This window comes from Schistocerca americana, chromosome 5, assembly GCF_021461395.2.
Source record: "Schistocerca americana isolate TAMUIC-IGC-003095 chromosome 5, iqSchAmer2.1, whole genome shotgun sequence".
Lineage (NCBI taxonomy): Eukaryota > Metazoa > Arthropoda > Insecta > Orthoptera > Acrididae > Schistocerca > Schistocerca americana.
In genome coordinates this window covers 470,255,556-470,279,162 of record NC_060123.1, presented here as the reverse complement: position 1 = coordinate 470,279,162, position 23,607 = coordinate 470,255,556, and the positions used below count along the sequence as shown (strand labels likewise).

The window sequence follows — 23,607 nt, the reverse complement described above, 5'->3', positions numbered from 1 at the left end:
TTCAATAAAGAGTCTACCCTTGCACATGAAAAGCTAAATTTGGACTCACACTTCGGACATACAATACCGCCTTTAGCGGTTTTCCGTCAGTTTTTACACATGCCATTACTTTTGTTACCCGAATTCCTAGTAACGGTAGCTAATAATAGTTCACTATATCTTTTATCATCAGATTTACTGTTTAGTTTCTTGAGATTGCCATATTTATATTTCAAAGCATTAATCTCTTCTAACGGCAAGGTAATGATTTCGTCTTTGCAGTCTTTCGTTATTGTTTTGCCAATACACATTACACCTTTTGCAGCACCATTACTTTCGTTTTGGATTTACATTTACACATGTAAAACGATCCACATTTTTACAGTTTATGGACTTCTTCTCTCTGAAACTTTTTTGATAATAAAACACGCAATACACACATGAACACGATACACATCAAATTGTTACACATTAGCACTCTTTTTTTATTCCTGTTGTACTTATTCTGGGAATTAACGTACTCGCAATTTACACTCAGTGCCATCTTCATTTTCTCGGAATAATGCTATTAACCAAGGAAAATAAAAACACTAACTTATGGTACAATAATCTGAAAACTTATTTTATGTCTTCTGTGTGCTATTACTACAAAGGAACCATGGTCGCAAAGAATCAAAGAAGTACTTTATTGTTATGATCTTCAACGTTCCTAATAACAGATGACATGGCATATAACTAAATAATGTGAGAGAGACAAAAAAATTAAAAAAGTATTGTGAAATGTTTGTACATCTGACATAAGGTAAAAAAAAGGAAAAGGAAGAAAAGAAGGAATACCATACAAACAAAAACATATAAATAAAAACCCTATTTATAGGGAAATGCATAGAGCCTGTTTACCTTATCAATCGTGAGTTTTTCTGCCACAGGAAACAACGTCATTGCTGATACAGTTTATAAATTATTCAGTACAAACGCTATCTCTCTTCTATTAGACGAGGTGTAAACAGCTTCAGTCTAATATTTCTACATATCCTTCACTATAAAAGAAGCCACTTCATCCATATTAGCCGAAAATTTTTAGAAACAAGACGAAACCTGACAGCCAAAGCACGTTTCAAAACCGATTGCGTTTATATGGGAGCGAAATCGATTGCGGAATTAGGAGACCGGCAACCAGAAGCGGATTTCCAGAATCGATTTTGAAGTGTGTTCATGACTATCCAAAAGCGGTATAGGGATATCTGTTCATGAAAACCGAGCGAGGTCGTGCAGTGGTTAGACACTGGACTCGCATTCGGGAGGACGACGGTTCAATCTTGCGTCCGGCCATCCTGACTTAGGTTTTCCGTGATTTCCCTAAATCACTCCAGGCAAATGCCGGGATGGTTCCTCTGAAAAGGCACGGCCGACTTCCTTCCCCATCCTTCCCTAATCCGATGGGACCGATGACCTCGCTGTCTGGTCTCCTTCCCCAAAGAAACCCCCCCCCCCCTCCCAGTAACAGGTGCAGGTATTCACGAAATCCTGTTTTGGGAGTATGCCAGATGGCAATGAGTCCACCCTCTGAGGGTGGCGTTCCGTTGACGTCTAGTGTGAATCGACTTTTAATGGGAAACCTATTGATGCGGTATCTGATTTGCCTCCGAATTAACGATTCCATTTTGCGCTCGATATTTTGACCCCTAATTTACCTAGTCGTCTTTTCGGTCCACTCCGTGGCGCCCAGTGTTAATCGATCTTCAGGTGAGACAGGTATGAGTGTTGCTTCTCGTGCTTGTCAACATCAGCAGGTAGTTTCCTCAGTTGGCAGCATTGCTATTCAAATTTCGCGTGGGAAACATGGAGACAGAAATGCGATCAAAATATGTTATAATTGTCAGTGGCTGCACCGTGAAATGGAAGATACCAGGAATATTTATTTGGCATATGCTTTATACGATAGTATTGAAGACAAGAGTGTGAGGTTAGTACTGCATGATGAATGTAGCAAGCCCAGTTATACTGTACCTTCTTGCTTCAGCTACAGCTAGCCTTTTAAAAAGTTTATCTACACATGTAGCTGTGAAGTACTTGACAGGCAACACTTCTTGACGTAGGCTATAGTGCGTTAAAAGTTTGCTTGGGTTCTATTAGTGACAGAACGTAGAAGAATGATTGATTGCCGCTCTGTTATCCAAATCTGAGTGTTCGCATTGGATTCGTACATGGGGGAGTGGTAACATTCGTTCTTTATTTCTTATTTGGCGCCTAATTGTGGTCGGTTTCACAACTATAACATGTGTTAAATTCTCTTATTACCTCCGTTTAAGATGCCTTACCGATAATGCGAGATATATTTGTGGGAGATAGGCCTGCTTCACATGTCACCGAATAACTGACAAGCTGTAGCGCACTTTGCATTAGAATAAAGCTTATGCTGTACCGTATTGTTATATTTTCGTTTTTAATAAAATACTCCTAAAATGCCACAATGTAACGGTACCAACTTGAAGTAACATTTGCGCGAGCTGTGGCAGTCGGGTGAAGGCATTGGTTTACGTATGAATTTGTATTTGGTTCGAGTGTCTGCAGTGTGTAAAAGATTTTTTTTGTTGCAATATAGCATAAAGCAACTTAAGCAGTGTCGAAAAATATTTAGCCTATATAAATTATTACAATTTTGAACAAATTGGTAGGTAACATTGTGTATATTTGCCCCGGGATTTGTGTTTTGGATTTACAGAGTAGACTTACGGAAATTATACGTACAATAATTTCTATTTCTGTGTACTTTTGTTTGGATCGTAATATACCTTTTTTTTTTTTTTAAGCTTTACACACATGACTACAGTACAAATATACAAGTAATAAAATATTCATTATTTACCAACAAACTTTCCTGCACTCTCAAATTCTATTTGCACTAAATAATCCTTATGAAGTTAATAAATGTGTTATAATACTGTGCCCCCCACCCCCATCCCGGGACTAGTGTAGCAGGGGATACAACCCGTCGGCTTTGGACAATGACGTCACAAGTGGCCAATCGAGAAGCGATTCTTCTTAGTGTTGTAGCTCCCTTCAGTGGCTGATAAGTGTTTTTTGGCTTTTGAAAAAAAAAAAATCTCACGAGATAGAATAAACAGATCCACTTTATTAAGCAATCAGTAAAAAAACGAAACTGAAACATAACAGCAAAAGCGAAAATGGTAAACTGCTCTCTGGCGACTTGTGATGTCATTGTCCAAAGCCGACGGGTTGTATCCCCTGCTACACTAGACCCCCCATCCCCACCCTCCCTCACCCATAGACTCTTAAGTAGGCACTTTACCACATGAACACATGAAAATACGACCTTTGTTCACACTTCTGTCTGTGGTAGTCTTCTCAGGCAGTCTGTATTTCTTCCCATATGAATGGAAATCTGATTTTTTTTCTTTAGTAATATGTTGTCACTTATTAAGGGAAGTATTGCTCTGTAAGTTTTGTGAGCATTTATGGAAATATCAATGTTAGATTTTGCAAGGTAGTAATTACAAGGAAAAATGTTGCATATGTCTTTGCATCACCCTAAGTCTATACCACAACTATTCACTCTATGGACAACCACTGTAAACATGCTGCTAAGCCTGTGGCAGTCCCTTCAGTCTGTTCTGAAACCTGACTGTGGAACCGTCAGTGTGTTGCTATGCCCATGCTCGTCTCCCTGTACTCCCTTCAGTCCATCTGGGGAAATGAGTCAGTATCAACCCATATGAGTAAGATGTGGAGCAGAGAAGAATGACAATATTGTGTGCAATAGATCTTGGACACATGATTTTCTTGTAAAACACATTAAATTGTGGCAGGCTGTTGTAGTAGCTGTCTTTCATTATTAACCCCTACACAGAGTTCTCTGAGTAAGCTAATTTTTAATTCTGTAGTAAGCATTACTTATGAAGTATGTTTTGGCTGCATTTATGAACTGATATAATTTTGTGGTCTCTTTTATATATTTGGGGAAGGCAGTATGCAATTTTATTCCCTAATGGAAAATGCTGTTTTGAGTTCGTTTTCCTTGGTAAATGTGGAGTCCAAACTAGCCCTTGTTCCGGGATTATGCGATTGAAATAATAGTTAAATAATTACTAATGTTTTGCCTGATTGGTACAACAGATTGATAGCTGTATTTGGTAGATGCAGTAAGGATACTAAATTTCTGAATAATTACTTATAATGAGGTTGTTTACTACGTGTCATTATTATTCTTATAGCTATTTCCTACAGCTCGAAAACTGTTAATGTTTTGTGTCTTTGATCCTTAGAAAAGCATTCTATATGTAAACTCTGAGTGTTTGTAGTAGTATTAGTAGTAGTGGCAGTATATCACTGCAAGACATTGCTCGTTACACATTGATAGGACCCTAAGAGAGTAACTTACTGCTGACATTCTTTTTGCCAGCCGCTCTTTGTGTGTTCATTCCATGTTGACTGACAATATTCATTCCTATAAGCTCCTATAAGCTATGTGTTTGTTAAACAATCTGTAGGTTAATCACATGTCCTCAATGCAATAGATATTTTTCCTCTTTGTGCTGAAATGCATGCTGTTTGTTTCCTTTATGTTCAGTGTTAATTTATTGCATACGGCTCACTTGTAGACATCCTTGAGGGTTTCATTTACTTTCTCAGCTAAAGTTGCATATTTGGACGCCCATCCCCCTGCAATCTTAGTTATGGTGACAGACAGGATTACTGGAGACTGGGATACCACTGGTTTTGACCAATGACATCACCATGTGGAAAACTCACAAGCAACACACTACAAAAACAAACAACTCAAAATTGCCAAAAAATAAAATTTCAAAAAATCGCTCAAGACACACCATAACATCCCAATCTCCAATTCATCTCTATAGCACAACCCCTGACCAGGATACCAATAAACACCTGCGCAGCTACAAAAACAGACATCGTGATCCCCAGTTCACTTTTATAGCTTAAACCTAGAGTAAACATGCACTTAAGGTGTCAGCAGCTTTTCTGTTGCATATTGCAGTTGCGAAGTGAACATGACAGATGAGGAGGCACGTAGGACAGGTTGGCAGAACCCATGAGAAAATTGTTATTGATAAATATTATGAGTGGATTAATGTTTTTTAATTAAATATTGGCAGATTTACTCAGTTGTTGCACAGGCACATAAGAGTAAAGTTTCAATTGTACGACTTATTCATTTATATGACAATATTGTGCCATTGCATAATTTCATACACTTCACACCGTGACAACTGTAGCACACTGAATGACTCAGTAACATACCACACAAACGCACCGTCACCACCCAATTAAACTGCTAGAGCATACCACCTCTTCTTACATCAAGCTCTCTACAACATTTCACTTCCACTCTAAAACACACATCATGGCTCGATGACGTCACTCAACGTATTGCAGCACAGCACAACTACGTCACAGGTCAGAGCAGGTGGGTGGCATTGTATAACCAACTACTCCGCAATGAAGCGGACTAAGTCATCTCTTGCTGGTGACCATATGGCACCAGCAGTCTCAAAGAAGGGCAAGAGAGAATATAATGCCGACAGGTATGACCCTAAATCGTTTCCCTCACTCGCTACACCAGGGAGGAACATAGAGCTACAGAACAGAGAGAGCCATGCTCGCCTCGGTTTTTAGTATGTAGCAGAACCAGTTTTTTGTTGAACATCTCTTGAGGGTAAGTTTGGAGAAGTGACAGTGCTGTCAAAGATGCGAAACGATGCAGTCTTGATTCAGACAGTATTCCCAGCCCAGTCCCGAGCGTTACTAGCCTGTGACAAGCTGGGCGATATTCTTGTTTCCACCACTCCCCATAAAAGCCTCAGCATGGTCCAGGGGATTATTTTTCATCGTGACCTCCCCTTGCAGTCTGATGAAGAGCTCCGTGCCAATTTAGAATGGCGGGGTGTTCATTTCATCGGGCACGTTTACAGGGGACCCAAAGACAACAGGGTTGCTACCAGTGCCTTCATCTTGGCCTTTGAGGGCCTTGCCTGAACAGGTCAAAGTGATGGTTTACTCCTGTGACATTAAACCATTCGTCCCTCCCCCTATGTGGTGCTTTGAGTGCTGTAAGTTCGGGCGCATGTCTTCCCGCTGCACTTCCAGCACCACATGTCGAGACTGCAGACGTCCACTGCACCCAGATTCTCCATGTGCGCCACCTCCCACTTGCATCAACTATGGAGAGCACCACTTCCCCTGCTCACTGATTGCCCAGTACTCCAAAGCAAGCAGAAAGTTAAGGAGTAAAAGACCCTGGACCAGTTGACTTACACAGAGGCTAAATGTAAATTCGAAAGATTAAACCCCATTCAGTTGATGTTGACATATGCTGCAGCTACGTCACCATCGCCATCCCAAGTGCCAGTGGCTCCTCACTCTGTGCCACGAACAGTGGGCCACCAGAATACATCTGCCCCCTTGGTGGTAGGGGGGAAATCTTCCTCCATTGCTCCCAAATCACCTACTTCGGGAGCAAGCGCCCCCCCCCCCCCCAATGCAGGGGACATCAGTCACCTCCCCCCCTGCCAGAGAAGCAACAGCCTCCTCTGGCTCCTCTCATGTGGAAGGGGTCGCTTGGGGCCCTCTCTTCCAAGGTCTCCACTAATGCCACGGCGGGCACTCGCCAGTGGCTCAAGGAGCCAAAAGCTGCTGGATGAAGAGCTTCGCAGTCATCCTCTGTGCCTGAAGCTGCTTCAGAGAAATCTTCCATTCAAGCCCCTGAAGAGAAGCAAGAGAGCGAGCAAACTAAGTAGTACTCTGCTAAGAAACAGGACCCTCTGACGGCCCCAACACCACCACTCCCTATCAATTCTGCATCTGAGGATGCAGTGGAAATCTTTGCGTCCCCTATGGACCTGGATCTCACTGAGGCCTCATCCACCATAGAAATGGCTACAAATACTCAGTCGGAGGTAGCAGGTGACCGTCAGGCGTAACCTGCATCCTTGTGTGTTTCCTGCCTTCCCAGCCTCACGATAATGTCATCCTCCAGTGGAACTGTGGCGGTTTTTCCCACTATCTGGCTGAGCTATGGCAACTGTAAAGCTTTACACCTGCTTTCTGCATTGCCCTCCAGGAAACCTGGTTCCCGGCAATGCAGACCCCTGCCCTCTGTGGCTATAAGGGATATTACGGATACTGTAGCAACTATAATAGACTGTCTGGTGGAGTTTGTGTCTGTCCTAAACTCAGTCTGTAGCGAAACTGTGCCCCTTCGAACCCCTCTTGAAGCTGTTGCTGTCCGAATAAGGACAACACAGGAAATAACTGTATGTACTGTATATCTTCCTCCTGATGGTGCAGTACCTCTGAATGTATTAGCTGCACTGATTGATCAACTCCCTATACCTATCCTACTTTTGGGAGATTTTAACACACGTAACCTCTTGTGGGGTGGCACAGTTCTTACTGGTCGTGGCAGAGATGTCGAAAATTTACTGTCACAACTTAACCTCTACCTCTTAAATACTGGGGGCACTGCACATTTAAGTGTGGCACATGGCACATATTTGGCCATTGATCTCTGGGTTTGCAGACCTGGCCTTCTACCGTCTATCCACTGGAGAGCACTCGACGACCTGAGTGGTAGTGACCACTTTCCCATCTTCCTGTCACTGCCCTAGCATCAGGCCCACGGACAACTGCCCAGATGGGCTTTAAACAAGGTGGACTGGGAAACTTTCACCTCTGCTATCACCGTTGAATCTCCCCCACACGGTAACATCAATGTGGTGTTGAGCAGGTAACCACAACAATTGTTTCTGCAGTGGAAAACACGATCCCTCGTTCTTTGGGGTGCCCCCAGCGAAAGACAGTCCCGTGGTGGTTGCCGGAAGTCACTGAGGCAATTAGGGAACGTCCGCAAGGTCTACAGTTGCATAAGCGGACCCTTACCTGGAGCACCTGCTCACCTTTAAAAGGCTCCGTGCCCGTGTTCGCAGCTTATCAAAAGGCGGAAACAGGAGTGTTGGGAGAGGTAGGTGTTGACAATTTGGTGCCATACGTCACCTTCCCAAGTCTGGACAAAGATCAAACGAGTTTTTGGGTACCAGACCTCAACAGTTGTTCCTGGTGTTAACATAAATGGTGTATTATCTACTGATGCAAATGCGATTGTCGAGCTCTTTGTCGAGCTCTTTGTCGAGCTCTTTGTCGAGCTCTTTGTCGAGCTCTTTGTCGAGCTCTTTGCCGAGCTCTTTGCCGAGCTCTTTGCCGAGCTCTTTGCCGAGCTCTTTGCCGAGCTCTTTGCCGAGCTCTTTGCGTCGTAGAATTACCACCCAGCCTTTCGCACTCTCAAACGGCGGCTCGAAGGGGGTCCTCTCGTTCACTACACACCACAGTGAAGCCTATGACACCCCATTTACAGTAGGAGTTTCTCAGTGCCCTTGCACATTGCACCAACCCAGCTCCTGGGCCAGATCAGATCCACAGTCAGATGATTAAACATCTCTCGTCTGATTACAAGTAACACCACCTTGTGATCTTCAGCTGGATCTGGTGCAATGACATCTTTCCGTTGCAGTGACAAGAGAGCACCATCCTACCAGTGCTCCACCCGGTAAAAACTTGCTTGATGTGGATAGCTATCGGCCCATCAGCCTCACCAATGTTCTTTGTAAGCTACTGGAATGTATGGTGTGTTGGCAGTTGGGTTGGGTCCTGTCCCGGAGTCATGTGGCCTTCTGGCTCCATGCCACGGCGGCTTCTGCCTGGGTCGCTCTACCGCTGATAGTCTTGTCCCTCGAGCCTTTTCCAGACGCCAACACCTTGTTGCCATCATTTTGTATTGACGGAAAGCGTGTGACACCACCTGACGACAACATATACTTAGTACTTTATATGAATGGGGTATGTGAGGCCTGCTCCCGTTATTTATCCAGAATTTCCTGTCGCTTTGTACTTTCCGTATCAAAGTTGGTTCCTGCCATAGTTCCTCGCATATCCAGGAGAATGGGGTCCCACAGGTCTCTGTATTGAGTGTATCTCTATTTTTAGTGGCCATTAACGGTCTAGCAGGAGCTATAGGGCCGTCCGTCTCACCCTCTCTGTATGCAGATGACTTCTGCATTTAGTACTGGTCCACCAGTACTCGTGTTGCTGAGGGGCACCTACAGGGAGCCATCCACAAGGTGCAGTCATGGACTCTAGAACACGGCTTCCAGTTTTCAGCCGTGAAGTCGTGTGTCCTGCACTTCTGTTGGCATTGTACTGTTCATCCAGAACCAGAACTTTACGTTATTGACAATCCCCTCACTGTAGTGGAGACATATCGATTTTTAGGACTGGTTTCCGATGCTCGATTGATGTGGCTTCCTCACCTTTGTCAGCTTAAGCGGAAGTGCTGGCGGCACCTCAATGCCCTTTGCTGCCTGAGCAACACCAAGTGGGGTGCAGATCGCTCTACGCTGTTGCAGCAATACAGAGCCCTTGTTAATCCCGCCTTGGATATGGGAGTGTGGTTTATGGTTCGGCGGCGCCCTCAGTGTTGCATTTACTAAACCCAGTGCACCACTGTGGCGTTAGACTAGCGATGCGAGCTTTTAGGATGAGTCAGGTGACCAGTATCCTTGCGGAGGCTGGACTTCCTCAATTGCAGATCCGGTGTGCACAACACAACTGCTGGCCAGTTACATTGCACACGTTCAGGGTTCGTGGTTCTCCTGCACGACCAAATTACTGTCTCCTTTTCCCACCCACGGCGGTTCGTCTCCTTCATTGGCGGCCCAGATCAGGGCTTACAATTGCATTTCGCATCTGATCCCTTCTATCTGAACTGGAGTCCTTGCCTTTATCACCTATACTCGAGGTACAATCGCTTACGCCTCCATGGTATACACCTAGGCTGTGGCTTCGCCTGGACCTTTCACATGACCCAAAGGACTCGGTTAATGCCGCGGCTCCCCGCTATCACTTCACCTCTATTATTGACATGAAGTGAAGTGATTTACACAGACGGCTCGATGGCTGATGATCACATCTGCTTTGCGTATGTACCATGGAGGACATATTGAACAGCATTCCTTGTCCGATGGGTGCGGTGTTTTCACTACAGAGCTGGTGGCTGTAACTTGTGCTCTTGAGCACACCCGTTAATGCCGTGGGGAGTCGTTTCTTCTGTGTACTGACTCCTTGAGCAGCCTACAAGATATCCACCAGCGCTACCCTCGTCATCATTTGGTAGTGACCATCCAGGAGTCCATCTGTGCCCTGGAATGGTCCGGTCGTTCAGTGGTGCTAGTGTGAATCCCAGACAACGTACTTGCTGACAGGCTGTCCAAGCAGGCTACACGGAAACTGCTTATGGAGATCGGCATTTCAATAACTGACCTGTGTGTGTGTTTTTACGTCACCAGGTTTTTCAACTTTGGGAGACGGAATGGCGTAACCTCAGCACGTGCAACAAACTGTGTGACATTAGGGAGACTATGAATGTGTGGCCATCCTCCATGTGGGCTTCTCACAGGGACTCTATGGTTCTCTGCCGGCTCCGCGTTGGCCACGCTTGGGTGACCCATGTCTACCTCCTATGCCGTGAAGACCCGCCTCAGTGGTGATGCGGCGCCCAGTTGACAGTGGCCCATATTCTGGTGCACTGTCCCACTTTGACTACCCTGCGACAAAATCTTCAGTTACTGAACTCGTTGCCACTAATTTTATCTGACAATGCCTCATCGGCTGATTTAGTTTCACGTTTTATTCGTGAGGGTGTGTTTTAGCATTTGATCTAAGTTTTAGCGCATGTCCTTTGTCCCTCTGTGTCCTCTGCCCTAGTCCTCTTATGGTGGAGGTATAAATGTATTGCAGAGTGACTGGCTTCTCCTGTTTGTTCTCGTGGTCAGCCAGCCATGGTAATCTCTTTTGTCGTTCTAATCTCTTCTACCTGTTTTTTGTGTTTCTGTGGTTTTCTTCTTCCCTTTTTCCATTTAAGTGTTTGTTACCCTTCTGTTGTTCTTGTGATTTTTCCTTTCTCTCCGTTTTGTGTTGTGAGTTTTGCTTGTTTTATTCTCAACCTTGTGGCCTTTTTTATATTCAGAACAAGGGACCGATGACCTAGCTGTTTGGTCCCTTCCCTCCATCTTTTAAACCAACCAGCCTTTCCAACTCCTCGCACACCTGTTCCCATTCGGACCTATCCTTCTGCACTGCCCAGCTTGCCCATCGTCTTGAGTGTCCGTTCTGACACCTAACCAAGCGACCATTTCCCATATGCTATCCATTTGCTGACTCCTACCCGATCTGCACGCATGCCTAAATGGCAGCTTTACTCCTCCCTGGTGACCTTCGAAGAACGAGATTTCCCCAGCAAGACAACTATGTTTTTGTCGACCCTTCGGTGATTTCGTTGAGTCGATCCACAACTCTAAACTTTATGAAGTATTGAATTATTACAGTGATAATATTAATTACTTAACATAATACATTAATTTTAAGAGAACCTGTGAAGTTGTCATTCAGTGGAGTAGGTGACATTTGCCAAAAAACTTCTTTAATCCTCTACATTATCCACAGGATATTTAATATCACCAAGAAGGTTTCTGAGTATTCTTTCTGTCATAGAGTTAAATGTTTTGTCTCTGTTTAGGTTGTTCTGGTCCTACTGTTAAAACCATAATCCACACTAGTTTTTTTGTGTCCGAGGAATACTGTTGATTTTCAAAGGTCATTGATAAATCTATCTATTGCGAAGTACTTTTCAATATGTCAAGGTTTTTAAGAGGTCACTCCAGGATGTTAGAACTGATGTCAGATATAATGCATGCAACTAACTTCTGTATTCAGAGAATGCTACTCTTGCAGGTAAAGTTTCTTCAAAAAGTGATTCCAGAACTCATTAGCAAATGAAAGTGCAGAAGAATAAGTAAGCCATTGTTACTGGCATAATTGCAAGTTCACACAGTCAAGAATTACTTTCCTCCCACACATTTGTGCAAAGGATGCCCCAATATCTGTATTCATCAGTCTTAATGTTCTTGAACCATCCTAAGTTAGAATGGTGCAAATTGTGATCTCTGAGTGCTGGATACATTTCTGCAAATCAATGATCAGGTGATCAAGAGCAATACTGTGTTAAAAAAAAAAAGGAGGTTGTTAATCAGGGGCATCACATTACGAGACATCTCCAGTGTCCTCTTTGTGTCTGTGCAGCGAGCTACCTTAATTTAAGTATTAACTGTAATTTTCTTACTTGTCACTTCTTCTTCCGTGTGTTTTTGCTCTTAGGAAGCTTTAATTGTCGAGTGCTATTAATAGTGTTCCATAGATTTCGTGTTTGTTTTGAATACAGTCAGAGAGAGTCCTTTTAGTCAACCATAGTGCCAGTAGTGCTAGTGTTTGTTTTCAATACAGTCCAGAGACAGGTAGTGCTATTTTCATTGTTTTCTACAAGAAGTGGCTAGCACTCACAGTTTAGTCAATAATCAGCCGCCTTTAGTGAATTAGCAGTCTAGTTCAAAGTTGATTAACTCTCTTCAGTAAATTGATTCCTTAGGATGGATAAGATGTGTGACTGCTGTGTACGGACACAGGAGGAGCTGGCCACTGTTCGCAAACAGCTGAACGTGTTGATGGCCGCGGTCAGCCGTCTTCAGGCTGCTGTCTCGGATTGTAGTGGCAGTTGGGAGTCTGGTGCGTCGCAAGGTACAGTCCAGGTGTTACATGCTTCACCCACTGTCCCCCCTGCGGGTCCGGGGTAAGAATAGGCCCGAGGTATTCCTGCCTGTCGTAATAGGCGACTAAAAGGAGTTTCAACCGTTTTGGCCTTCCATGTGATGGTCACCCTTGGGGTTTGACCTCCATTTTTCAAAATTCTACAGAAGTACGAGCCTTTTGGGGAAGGACGCCTTACGTGGTGTACCACTGGTCCTCAGTGCACTAAGACCTTGGCACTCAGCATTGTAACAGCGTTGTAACCATACCCACTATTCCTCAAATTGGGCCTAAACGCCTGAGGGGTTGTACAAGTTACGCCCATAGTGCGTCCCCATCTGCACCTACGATCATGATGGACTTTCCATGGCACCCGAAATCCAGCACGGTAGCCAGCTCGTTGTGGTGGGGTCGTCATGTACCCTCTAGGTTGTAGCCCCCTGACAACACAGGGATCGTACTGCTGATAGCTGAGCTGCACCCTCCCCACGTCGGCCAAGGAGTAGATGCCCGTCTCCTTGGGGCATCAGGACTCCCGGCAACGGTCATCCTGCCAGGTGGCCCTTGCTGAGGCTGGGTGGCGCCCGTGGGGAGAGCCCCTGGTCGGAGTGGGTGGTATCGGGGCAGACGTTTCGCAGATGAAGCGTCAACATGTATCAGGTCGCTCTGCGGCCGAGTCTTTTAAAAAGAAAGGTACTGTCTGGTTCTGGTTCTCCTGCCCTTTCCCCCTTGGCCACTCCCTGGGAGGAAGGACAGGCCCGCTGGCTTGGGGTGAAGTACTTCCCCCGCTATTTGGTCTGTTCTCGAACCGATGGGGGGACGTTCGCCACCTCCAAGCCCATGTTTTTTGTTCAGCACATCAAGGACATCTTCGGGGAAATCGAGGCTCTCAGTAAAATGCGTTCGGGGTCCGTTCTTATAAAGACCACCTCCGCCACACAGTCGGCGGCGCTCCAGGCGTGCGACCGACTAGGGGACATCCCAGTGTCCATTGTCCTGCATCTGGCACTGAATAGGACGCAGGGGGTTATTTTTCATCGGGACCTCCTGCTGCAATCTGATGAGGAGCTCAGGACCAACCTGGAGCGCCGAGGCATGCATTTTGTCCGGCGAGTCCAGCGCGGCCCCAAAGACCGTCGCATCGACACCGGAGCCTTTATCCTCGCCTTCGAGGAGGACATTCTCACGGAGAAGGTAAAGGTGATGTGCTACCGGTGTGACCTTACGTCCCGCCTCCTATGCGCTGTTTTCGGTGTTTGCGCTTTGGGCACATGTCGTCACGGTGTGAGGCTGAGCCCCTTTGTGGCGATTGTGGACGCCCTCTTCGTGAGGAACATACATGCACCCCACCACCTCGGTGCGTTAATTGTCCTGGCATCCACTTGCCTAGATCCTTAAACTGCCCCGCATATCAGAAGGAGAAGAAGATTCAAGAACTCAAAACTTTGGATCGTCTCTCTTCTTCTGAGGCCAGGAAGAAGCATGACCGCCTCCATCCCGTGACGTTGACCACTTCGTTTGCCTCAGTCGTGTCCACTCCTTTCACAGTATCCTCACCCCTATCCTGTCCCCCCTCCACCTCCTCCCCCCATCAGGGGTCTATGCCTCCGCCTCCAAAATCCCTCCCTTCCAAATCCTCCTCCCCGCGGCCCCCGCCCCCCGCCCCCTCTGCCCCAGGGGCCTCCCTTCGTCCTCCTCCCCCCCTGCCGCCTGAGAAGCGATCCTCTTCTCAGGCGTCCATCAGGGAAACGTTCCGGACCCCAGCTTCCGAGGTCCGACATTCCAAAACGGACCCCGCGCGTGAGGACCTTCTTCGGGTCCAGCCCACCATCCCTGTGCCTCCTCGGACTTCCAAGAAGGCCCCCAAGAAGAAGTCTCTATCCCCTTCTCCACCCCGGCACGTTTCATCTGACACTCCATCCGTGAGTCACTGCTCCCAGCCGTCCTCAGTTTTGCCGGGATGCTCTGCTGCCAAGCGCTCAGCAGGCCTCTCGTCGGCAAATGATGCTGCCCCTCCTACACAACCCGGGACAGCGGCCGCAGCTGGCGATGACTCGTTGGAACAGGATCCGCCTCCCGCCAGTTGTAGCGTTGTTCCCTCGAAACCTGGCCCTCCGCGGCCGTCGAGGTGACCAGCTCTTCCCCCGTCTCGTTCCCCCTCTTTTTTGACTAGCGATGGCCTTGTTACATTGGAACATAAGAGGTATTCGATCTAATCGGGAGGAATTACAACTGCTCCTCCGCCTGCACTGTCTGCTCGTCCTTGGTCTCCAGGAAACCAAGTTCCGCCCAACTGACCGTATTGCCTTTACCCACTATACCTCGGAGCGGTATGACCTCACCCCTGTGGACAGCATCCCAGCTCATGGTGGGGTCATGTTGCTCGTTCGGGACGATGTCTATTACCATCCCATCCCATTGACCACCCCACTCCAAGCAATAGCTGTTCATATTACTCTTTCTGCTTTTACTTTTTCAGTTTGTACCATCTACACTCCATCGTCATCCGCAGTTAGTCGGGCTGACATGATGCACCTGATTGTTCAGCTTCCTCCGCCGTTTTTATTGTTTGGTGACTTCAATGCCCATCATCCCCTTTGAGGCTCTCCTGCATCCTGTCAAAGAGGCTCACTCTTGGCGGATGTCTTCAACCATCTCAATCTTGTCTGCCCCAATACTGGCGCCCCGACTTTCCTCTCAGACTCTACTCATACCTACTCCCACTTGGACCTTTCGATCTGTTCTACCACTCTTGCCCGTCAGTTCGAGTCGTACGTCCTTTGTGACACCTATTCAAGCGACCACTTCCCCTGTGTCGTTCGTCTCCTGCACCACACCCCATCCCCACGTCCTTCGAGCTGGAACATACCGAAAGCTGACTGGGGACTTTACTCCTCCCTGGCGACCTTTCCGGACCACGATTTTCCCAGTTGTGACAGTCAGGTCGAATACCTCACGGCTGTTATCGTCAATGCTGCCGAACGTTCCATTCCTCATACTACCTCTTCTTCACGTCGCGTTTCCGTCCCCTGGTGGAATGAGGCTTGTAGAGACGCTATCTGTGCTCGACGACGTGCTTTACGCACCTTTCGCCGCCATTCTACGTTGGCGAATTGTATTGGATACAAACGACTCCGAGCGCAAATCATCAGACAGCAAAAAAGCTTGTTGGGCCTCTTTCACTAGCTCCTTTAACAGTTTTACACCCTCTTCTGTCGTTTGGGGTGGCCTGCGCTGGCTGTCGGGCATTAAGGCCCACTCCTCAGTACCTGGCCTGTCCTCAGGTAATGAGGTCCTTGTTGATCCTCTGGCTGTCTCCAACACCTTCGACCGGTTTTTCGCGGAGGTTTCAAGCTCCGCCCATTACCACCCTGCCTTCCTTCCCAGGAAAGAGGCAGAAGAGGCTCGGCGACCTTCCTTCCACTCGATGAATCTGGAAACTTATAATGCCCCCTTTACTATGCGGGAACTCGAACGTGCGCTTGCACTGTCCCGGTCCTCTGCTCCGGGGCCAGATGCCATTCACGTTCAGATGCTGGCACACCTTTCTCCGGCGGGCAAAAGCTTCCTTCTTCGTACCTACAATCGCGTCTGGACCGAAGGTCAGGTCCCCATGCGTTGGCGTGATGCTGTCGTTGTTCCTATACCCAAACCCAGGAAGGATAGACACCTTCCTTCTAGTTACCGCCCCCTTTCTCTTACAAGCTGTGTCTGTAAGGTGATGGAGCACATGGTTAATGCTCGGTTAGTCTGGATTCTTGAATCTCGACGGCTACTTACCAATGTCCAATGCGGCTTTCGTCGCCGCCGCTCTGCTGTTGACCACCTTGTGTCCTTGTCGACATTCATCATGAACAACTTTCTGCGAAAGCTCCAAATGGTAGCCGTGTTCTTCGATATGGAGAAGGCTTATGATACCTGTTGGAGAGGAGGTATCCTCCGCACTATGCACAGGTGGGGCCTACGCGGTCGCCTGCCCCTCTTTATTGATTCCTTTTTAACGGATCGAAAGTTTAGGGTACGTGTGGGTTCCGTATTGTCCGACGTCTTCCTCCAGGAGAACGGAGTGCCTCAGGGCTCTGTCTTGAGCGTAGCCCTTTTTGCCATCGCGATCAATCCAATTATGGATTGCATTCCACCTAATGTCTCAGGCTCTCTCTTTGTCGATGACTTCGCGATCTACTGCAGTGCCCAGCGAACATGCCTCCTGGAGCGCTGCTTTCAGTGTTGTCTAGACAGCCTATACTCATGGAGCGTGGCAAATGGCTTCCGGTTCTCTAAAGAGAAGACGGTTTGTATCAACTTTTGGCGATATAAAGCGTTCCTTCCGCCATCCTTACATCTCGGTCCCGTTGTTCTCCATTCGTGGAAACAACTAAGTTTCTAGGGCTCACATTGGACAGCAAACTTTGTTGGTCTCCGCACGCCTCTTATTTGGCGTCCCGTTGTACACGTTCCCTTAATGTCCTCAGAGTTCTTAGTGGTTCATCTTTGGTAGCGGATCGCACTGTCCTGCTTCGCTTGTATCGGTCCATAGTTCGATCGAAGCTGGATTATGGGAGCTTCGTCTACTCGTCTGCTCGGCCATCCCTCTTACGCCGTCTCAACTCCATCCACCATCGGGGGGTTACGTCTTGCGACCGGAGCCTTCTACACTAGTCCCGTCGAGAGTCTTTATGCTGAAGCTGCCGAATTACCATTGACCTACCGGCGCGACGTACTGCTGTGTCGGTATGCCTGCCGGCTGTTGTCAATGCCCGACCACCCCTCTTATCAGTCCTTCTTCGCCGATTCTCTCGACCGTCAGTACGGGTTGTATGTGTCTGCCCTGCTGCCCCCTGGAGTCCGCTTCCGTCGCCTGTTTCGACAATTGGATTTTGCCCTCCCTACCACCTTCAGAGAGGGTGAGAGCCTGACACTACCTTGGCTCCAGGCTCCGGTTCACATTTATCTCGACCTCAGCTCACTCCCGAAGGAGGGTACTCCGGCTGCAGTGTATTGCTCACGGTTTGTCGAACTTCGTGCTAGACTTGCCGGTCACACCTTTATTTACACCGATGGCTCCAAAACTGACGATGGTGTCGGCTGTGCCTTTGTCGTTGGGGCCGCCACCTTTAAATACTGGCTCCTCGACCCATGTTCCAGCTTTACGGCCGAGCTTTTTGCTCTCCATCAGGCCGTTCAGTATGCCCGCCGCCACCGCCATTCATCGTATGTACTCTGCTCTGATTCCCTCAGTGCTCTTCAGAGCCTTGGAGCTCCCTATCCAGCCCATCCCTTGGTGCAACGGATCCAGCAGGCCCTCCATTCTTTCACTGATAATGGTTCTCCTGTCAGCTTTCTGTGGGTTCCCAGACATGTAGGAGTGCCTGGGAATGAGGCTGCTGATGCTGCAGCCAAGGCTGCAGTCCTCCTGCCTCGGCCAGCCTCCCATTGTGTCCCGTCATCTGACGTTTGTGGGGTTGTTTGTAAGAGGCTTGTGTCGTTGTGGTGGGATGCTTGGTCATCCCTCCAAGGAAACAAGCTCTGGGCAGTAAAACCGCTCCCAACTGCTTGGACAACCTCCTCCCGACCGTTTCGGCGAGAAGAGGTCCTTCTGACCAGGTTGCGGATTGGGCATTGCCGGTTTAGCCACCGCTACCTGCTCTCCGGTGACCCAGCCCCGCAGTGCCCTTGTGGTCAAGCATTAACAGTGCGCCATGTTTTATTGTCGTGTCCCCGCTTTAGTCAATCTCGTGTTGTCCTGTCCCTGCCATCTACTTTACTGGATATTTTAGCTGATGACGCTCGAGCAGCTGCTCGTGTTCTGCGTTTTATAACTTTGACTGGCTTGTCCAAAGCCATCTAACTTTTTACTTATTTTATCTGCATCTTTGTCAGGACTTTCTGGTGTCCCCCCTCCCCTTGAGTTTTACTAGATTCCATGTGCTCTAACAACTGTGACTGGGCGCTAATGACCTCAGTTGTTGAGCGCCCTTAAACCCCATAAAAAAAAAAAAAAAAAATTTCACGCACTGTCCCTGCTGTCGAGACATCTTCGCGGGTACCGGGTGTGGTTGGGCCACCCTCTCCCCAAGGGGAGTGGTGGGTTCAGCGGCATTCGCGGCGCACGAGGCGGAGGGTAAATGTGGAGGCTGGCCGTGTGGCATCGTCTACTCTGCCTGTGAGTGGACATGTGGCTGCTCCTTCAGCAAGGTCCGAGCAGGCACACGGGGGGAGGGGTTTATTAGTTATTGGGAGCTCCAACGTTAGGCGGGTGATGGAGCCCCTTAGGGAAATAGCGGAAAGGTCGGGGAAGAAGGCCAGTGTTCACTCTGTCTGCTTGCCGGGGCGTCTCATCCGAGATGTGGAGGAGGCCCTACCGGTGGCGATAGAGAACACTGGGTGCACCCGACTGCAAATTGTTGCTCATGTCGGCACCAATGACTCCTGTCGTCTGGGTTCAGAGGTCATCCTCAGTTCGTACAGGCAGTTGGCGGAATTGGTGAAGGCGGAAAGCCTCGCTCGGGGGGTGGAAGCAGAGCTAACTATTTGTAGTATAGTTCCCAGAACAGATCGCGGTCCTCTGGTTTGGAGCCGAGTGGAAGGCTTAAACCAGAGGCTCAGACGATTCTGCGGAGATCTGGGGTGTAAATTTCTTGACCTCCGCTACTGGGTGGAGAAATGTAGGGTCCCCCTGAATAGGTCAAGCGTGCACTACACGCCGGAAGCGGCTACGAGGGTAGCGGAGTACGTGTGGAGTGCACAGGGGGTTTTTTAGGTTAGAGAATTCCCTCCCTAGGCCCGACAAGACGCCTCCTGAGACGCGGCAAGGTATTAGTAGGCAAAATGCAACAGGGAATAGCAATATTAATGTGCTAATAGTAAACTGCAGGAGCGTCTATAGAAAGGTCCCAGAATTGCTCTCATTAATAAACGGTCACGACGCCCATATAGTACTAGGGACAGAAAGTTGGCTGAAACCAGACGTAAACAGTAATGAAATCCTAAACTCAGATTGGATTGTATACCGCAGAGACAGGCTGGACAGTGAAGGGGGAGGCATGTTTATAGCAATAAGAAGTGCAATAGTATCAAAGGAAATTGTCGGAGATCCGAAATGTGAAATGATTTGGGTGAAGGTCACGGTTAAAGCAGGCTCAGACATGGTAATTGGATGTCTCTTTAGGCCCCCGGGCTCAGCAGCTGTTGTGGCTGAGCACCTGAAGGATAATTTGGAAAATATTTCGAGTAGATTTCCCCACCATGTTATAGTTCTGGGTGGAGATTTTAATTTGCCGGATATAGACTGGGAGACTCAAACGTTCATAACTGGTGGCAGGGACAAAGAATCCAGTGAAATTTTTTTAAGTGCTTTATCTGAAAACTACCTTGAGCAGTTAAACAGAGAACCGACTCGTGGCGATAACATATTAGACCTTCTGGTGACAAACAGACCCGAACTATTTGAAACAGTTAACGCAGAACAGGGAATCAGCGATCATAAAGCGGTTACTGCATCGATGATTTCATCCGTAAATAGAAATATTAGAAAAGGTAGGAAGATTTTTCTGTTTATCAAAAGTGACAAAAAGCAGATTACAGAGTACCTGACGGCTCAACACAAAAGTTTTGTCTCAAGTAAAGATAGTGTTGAGGATCAGTGGACAAAGTTCAAAACCATCGTACAACATGCATTAGATGAGTATGTGCCAAGCAAGATCGTAAGAGATGGAAAAGAGCCACCGTGGTACAACAACCGAATTAGAAAACTGCTGCGGAAGCAAAGGGAACTTCACAGCAAACATAAACATAGCCAAAGCCTTGCAGACAAACAAAAATTACGCGAAGCGAAATGTAGTGTGAGGACGGCTATGCGAGAGGTGTTCAATGAATTCGAAAGTAATGTTCTATGTACTGACTTGGCAGAAAATCCTAAGAAATTTTGGTCTTATGTCAAAGCGGTAGGTGGATCAAAACAAAATGTCCAGACACTCTGTGACCAAAATGGTACTGAAACAGAGGATGACAGACTAAAGGCCGAAATACTAAATGTCTTTTTCCAAAGCTGTTTCACAGAGGAAGACTGCACTGTAGTTCCTTCTCTAGATTGTTGCACAGATGACAAAATGGTAATATCGAAATAGGCGATAGGGGGATAGAGAAACAAGTAAAATCGCTCAAAAGAGGAAATGCCGCTGGACCTGATGGGATACCAGTTCGATTTTACACAGAGTACGCGAAGGAACTTGCCCCCCTTCTAGCAGCGGTGTACCGTAGGTCTCTAGAAGAGCGTAGCGTTCCAAAGGATTGGAAAAGGGCACAGGTCATCCCCGTTTTCAAGAAGGGACGTTGAACAGATGGGCAGAACTATAGACCTATATCTTAATGTCGATCAGTTGTAGAATTTTGGAACACGTATTATGTTAGAGTATAATGACTTTTCTGGAGACTAGAAATCTACTCTTTAGGAATCAGCATGGGTTTCGAAAAAGACGGTCGTGTGAAACCCAGCTCGCGCTATTCGTCCACGAGACTCAGAGGGCCATAGACACGGGTTCACAGGTAGATGCCGTGTTTCTTGACTTCCGCAAGGCGTTCGATACAGTTCCCCACAGTCGTTTAATGAACAAAGTAAGAGCATATGGACTATCAGACCAATTGTGTGATTGGATTGAACAGGTCCTAGATAACAGAACGCAGCATGTCATTCTCAATGGAGAGAAGTCTTCCGAAGTAAGAGTGATTTCAGGTGTGCCGCAGGGGAGTGTCATAGGACTGTTACTATTCACAATATACGTAAAGGACCTGGTGGATGACATCGGAAGTTCACTGAGGCTTTTTGCAGATGATGCTGTGGTGTATCGAGAGGTTGTAACAATGGAAAATTGTACTGAAATGCAGGAGGATCTGCAGCAAAATGACGCATGGTGCAGGGAATGGCAATTGAATCTCAATGTAGACAAGTGTAATGTGCTGCGAATACATAGAAAGATAGATCCCTTATCATTTAGCTACAAAATAGCAGGTCAGCAACTGGAAGCAGTTAGTTCCATAAATTATCTGGGAGTACGCATTAGGAGTGATTTAAAATGGAATGATCACATAAAGTTGATCGTCGGTAAAGCAGAAGCCAGACTGAGATTCATTGGAAGAATCCTAAGGAAATGCAATCCGAAAACAAAGGAAGTAGGTTACAGTAAACTTGTTCAACCACTGCTTGAATACTGCTCAGCAGTGTGGGATCCGTACCAGATAGGGTTGATAGAAGAGATAGAGAAGATCAAACGGAGAGCAGCGCGCTTCGTTACAGGCTCATTTAGTAATCGCGAAAGCGTTACAGAGATGATAGATAAACTCCAGTGGAAGACTCTGCAGGAGAGATGCTCAGTAGCTCGGTACGGGCTTTTGTTAAAGTTTCGAGAACATACCTTCACCGAAGAGTCAAGCAGTATATTGCTCCCTCCTATGTATATCTCGCGAAGAGACCATGAGGATAAAATCAGAGAGATTAGAGCCCACACAGAAGCATACCGACAATCCTTCTTTCCACGAACAATACGAGACTGGAATAGAAGGGAGAACCGATAGAGGTACTCAAGGTACCCTCCGCCACACACTGTCAGGTGGCTTGCGGAGTATGGATGTAGATGTAGATGTAGAAAGATAACGTTCAATAGAGTTCTGAAAACCTAAATTCCCTTGCTTTTCTTGATAATATTTCCACAATAAGACAGTCATTTTACAAAAAAATTTAAATTCTAACAGTATTTTAATTCTTCTGAATACATTTGACATCTTTCTTCAGTTCAGCTCAAGGTTCTTTTACACTTACAGCAGTAACCAAGTCACATCATACATGAATGCAGCCTGGTGGTGTCTTAGACTCCTATTTCAAAAGGTGCACTCTGTGTCATTTTTAAGACTCAAAAAACCAAAGTGTGGCAGGGATGAAAATGTTTGCTTATATTCTGCTTGAAATCTGCCTCTTCCTGGTCAGGCAAGTGGACAGAGTTGATGCTGTTTCACTCATTGGTGAAATTCACTCACTGTTCACTATTGGTAGCTTCTGATATCAATTCTCTTCTTGGGGGAGGTGGGGGGGTGGTGGTGGTGGTGGTGGTGGTGGTGGTGGTGGTGGTCTCTCTCTCTCTCTCTCTCTCTCTCTCTCTCTCTCTCTCTCTCTCTCTCTCTCTCTCTCTCTGTGCGTGAGTGCGTGTGTTTGTTTGTTTCAGCATATGTCCCACATACGGATTTTTGAATTTCCTTGTACAGCACTCTCATTGCATTTGTTCCTTGAAAATGACACATTGTGCACCTGTAGAAATATTGGCATTGGTCAGAGATGTCACCCAGCTTCATTCCCATACATTGTCAAACATTTTATTTGCTGGGAGAAACATCTGATTGTGAATTGCCACTCAGTGTTCTGCAGAAGAAGAAGTAGAATAGTAGGAGTTTGAGGAGGAGTAGGCAAAGTTAGCCCAAATAAAGACTCCTTGTGTGGTGTTTTGTACTATCAATATCATGAGAAATATTATTCTTTCTTTTGCATAATCAACAAAATATCTGAATTTTAAATTTGTACCTGATCAATACACTGTCCTCAAATTAATGGCACATATTAGGTTAAACAGTATTATTGAAGATGACTGGAATGTAAAAGATAATCAGTGTTTGCAGTGGTGACTGTCACGTCAATAAACATTATTGAAGTAAACATTGAACCTTCCTCTCTTGAGGCCAGTCTATTGACCAACAATTTAAAATTGGAATTTGGATCGTGATTTATCATTGAAACTGAATGTTGTACAAAATGTCCCATGCTAATTCCACATACATACGACAAAAGATGAAAATATGTTTAGAAGCACCAGCTGGTTTCATAAATTTTTGCCCTCAGGGGCATTGGTTCACTGAGTACATGCTTTGCGACCCCAGGGTTCTGTAGCTGGGCATTGGTAAGTGCCGCTAATC

At 46.7% G+C, this 23,607-nt stretch overlaps 1 protein-coding gene across 1 annotated transcript in view; it reads left to right on the top strand.

Moving 5' to 3' along the window:
• Positions 1–1,844: 1,844 nt before the first annotated feature.
• LOC124616453 overlaps positions 1,845–23,607 on the top strand; it is a 110,874-nt gene continuing 89,111 nt past the window's right edge. The window contains exon 1 of the mRNA XM_047144761.1: positions 1,845–1,945. Coding sequence (XP_047000717.1) covers positions 1,878–1,945 — 68 coding nt within the window. The 5' untranslated portion in view covers positions 1,845–1,877. The remainder of the gene's footprint in view (positions 1,946–23,607) is intronic.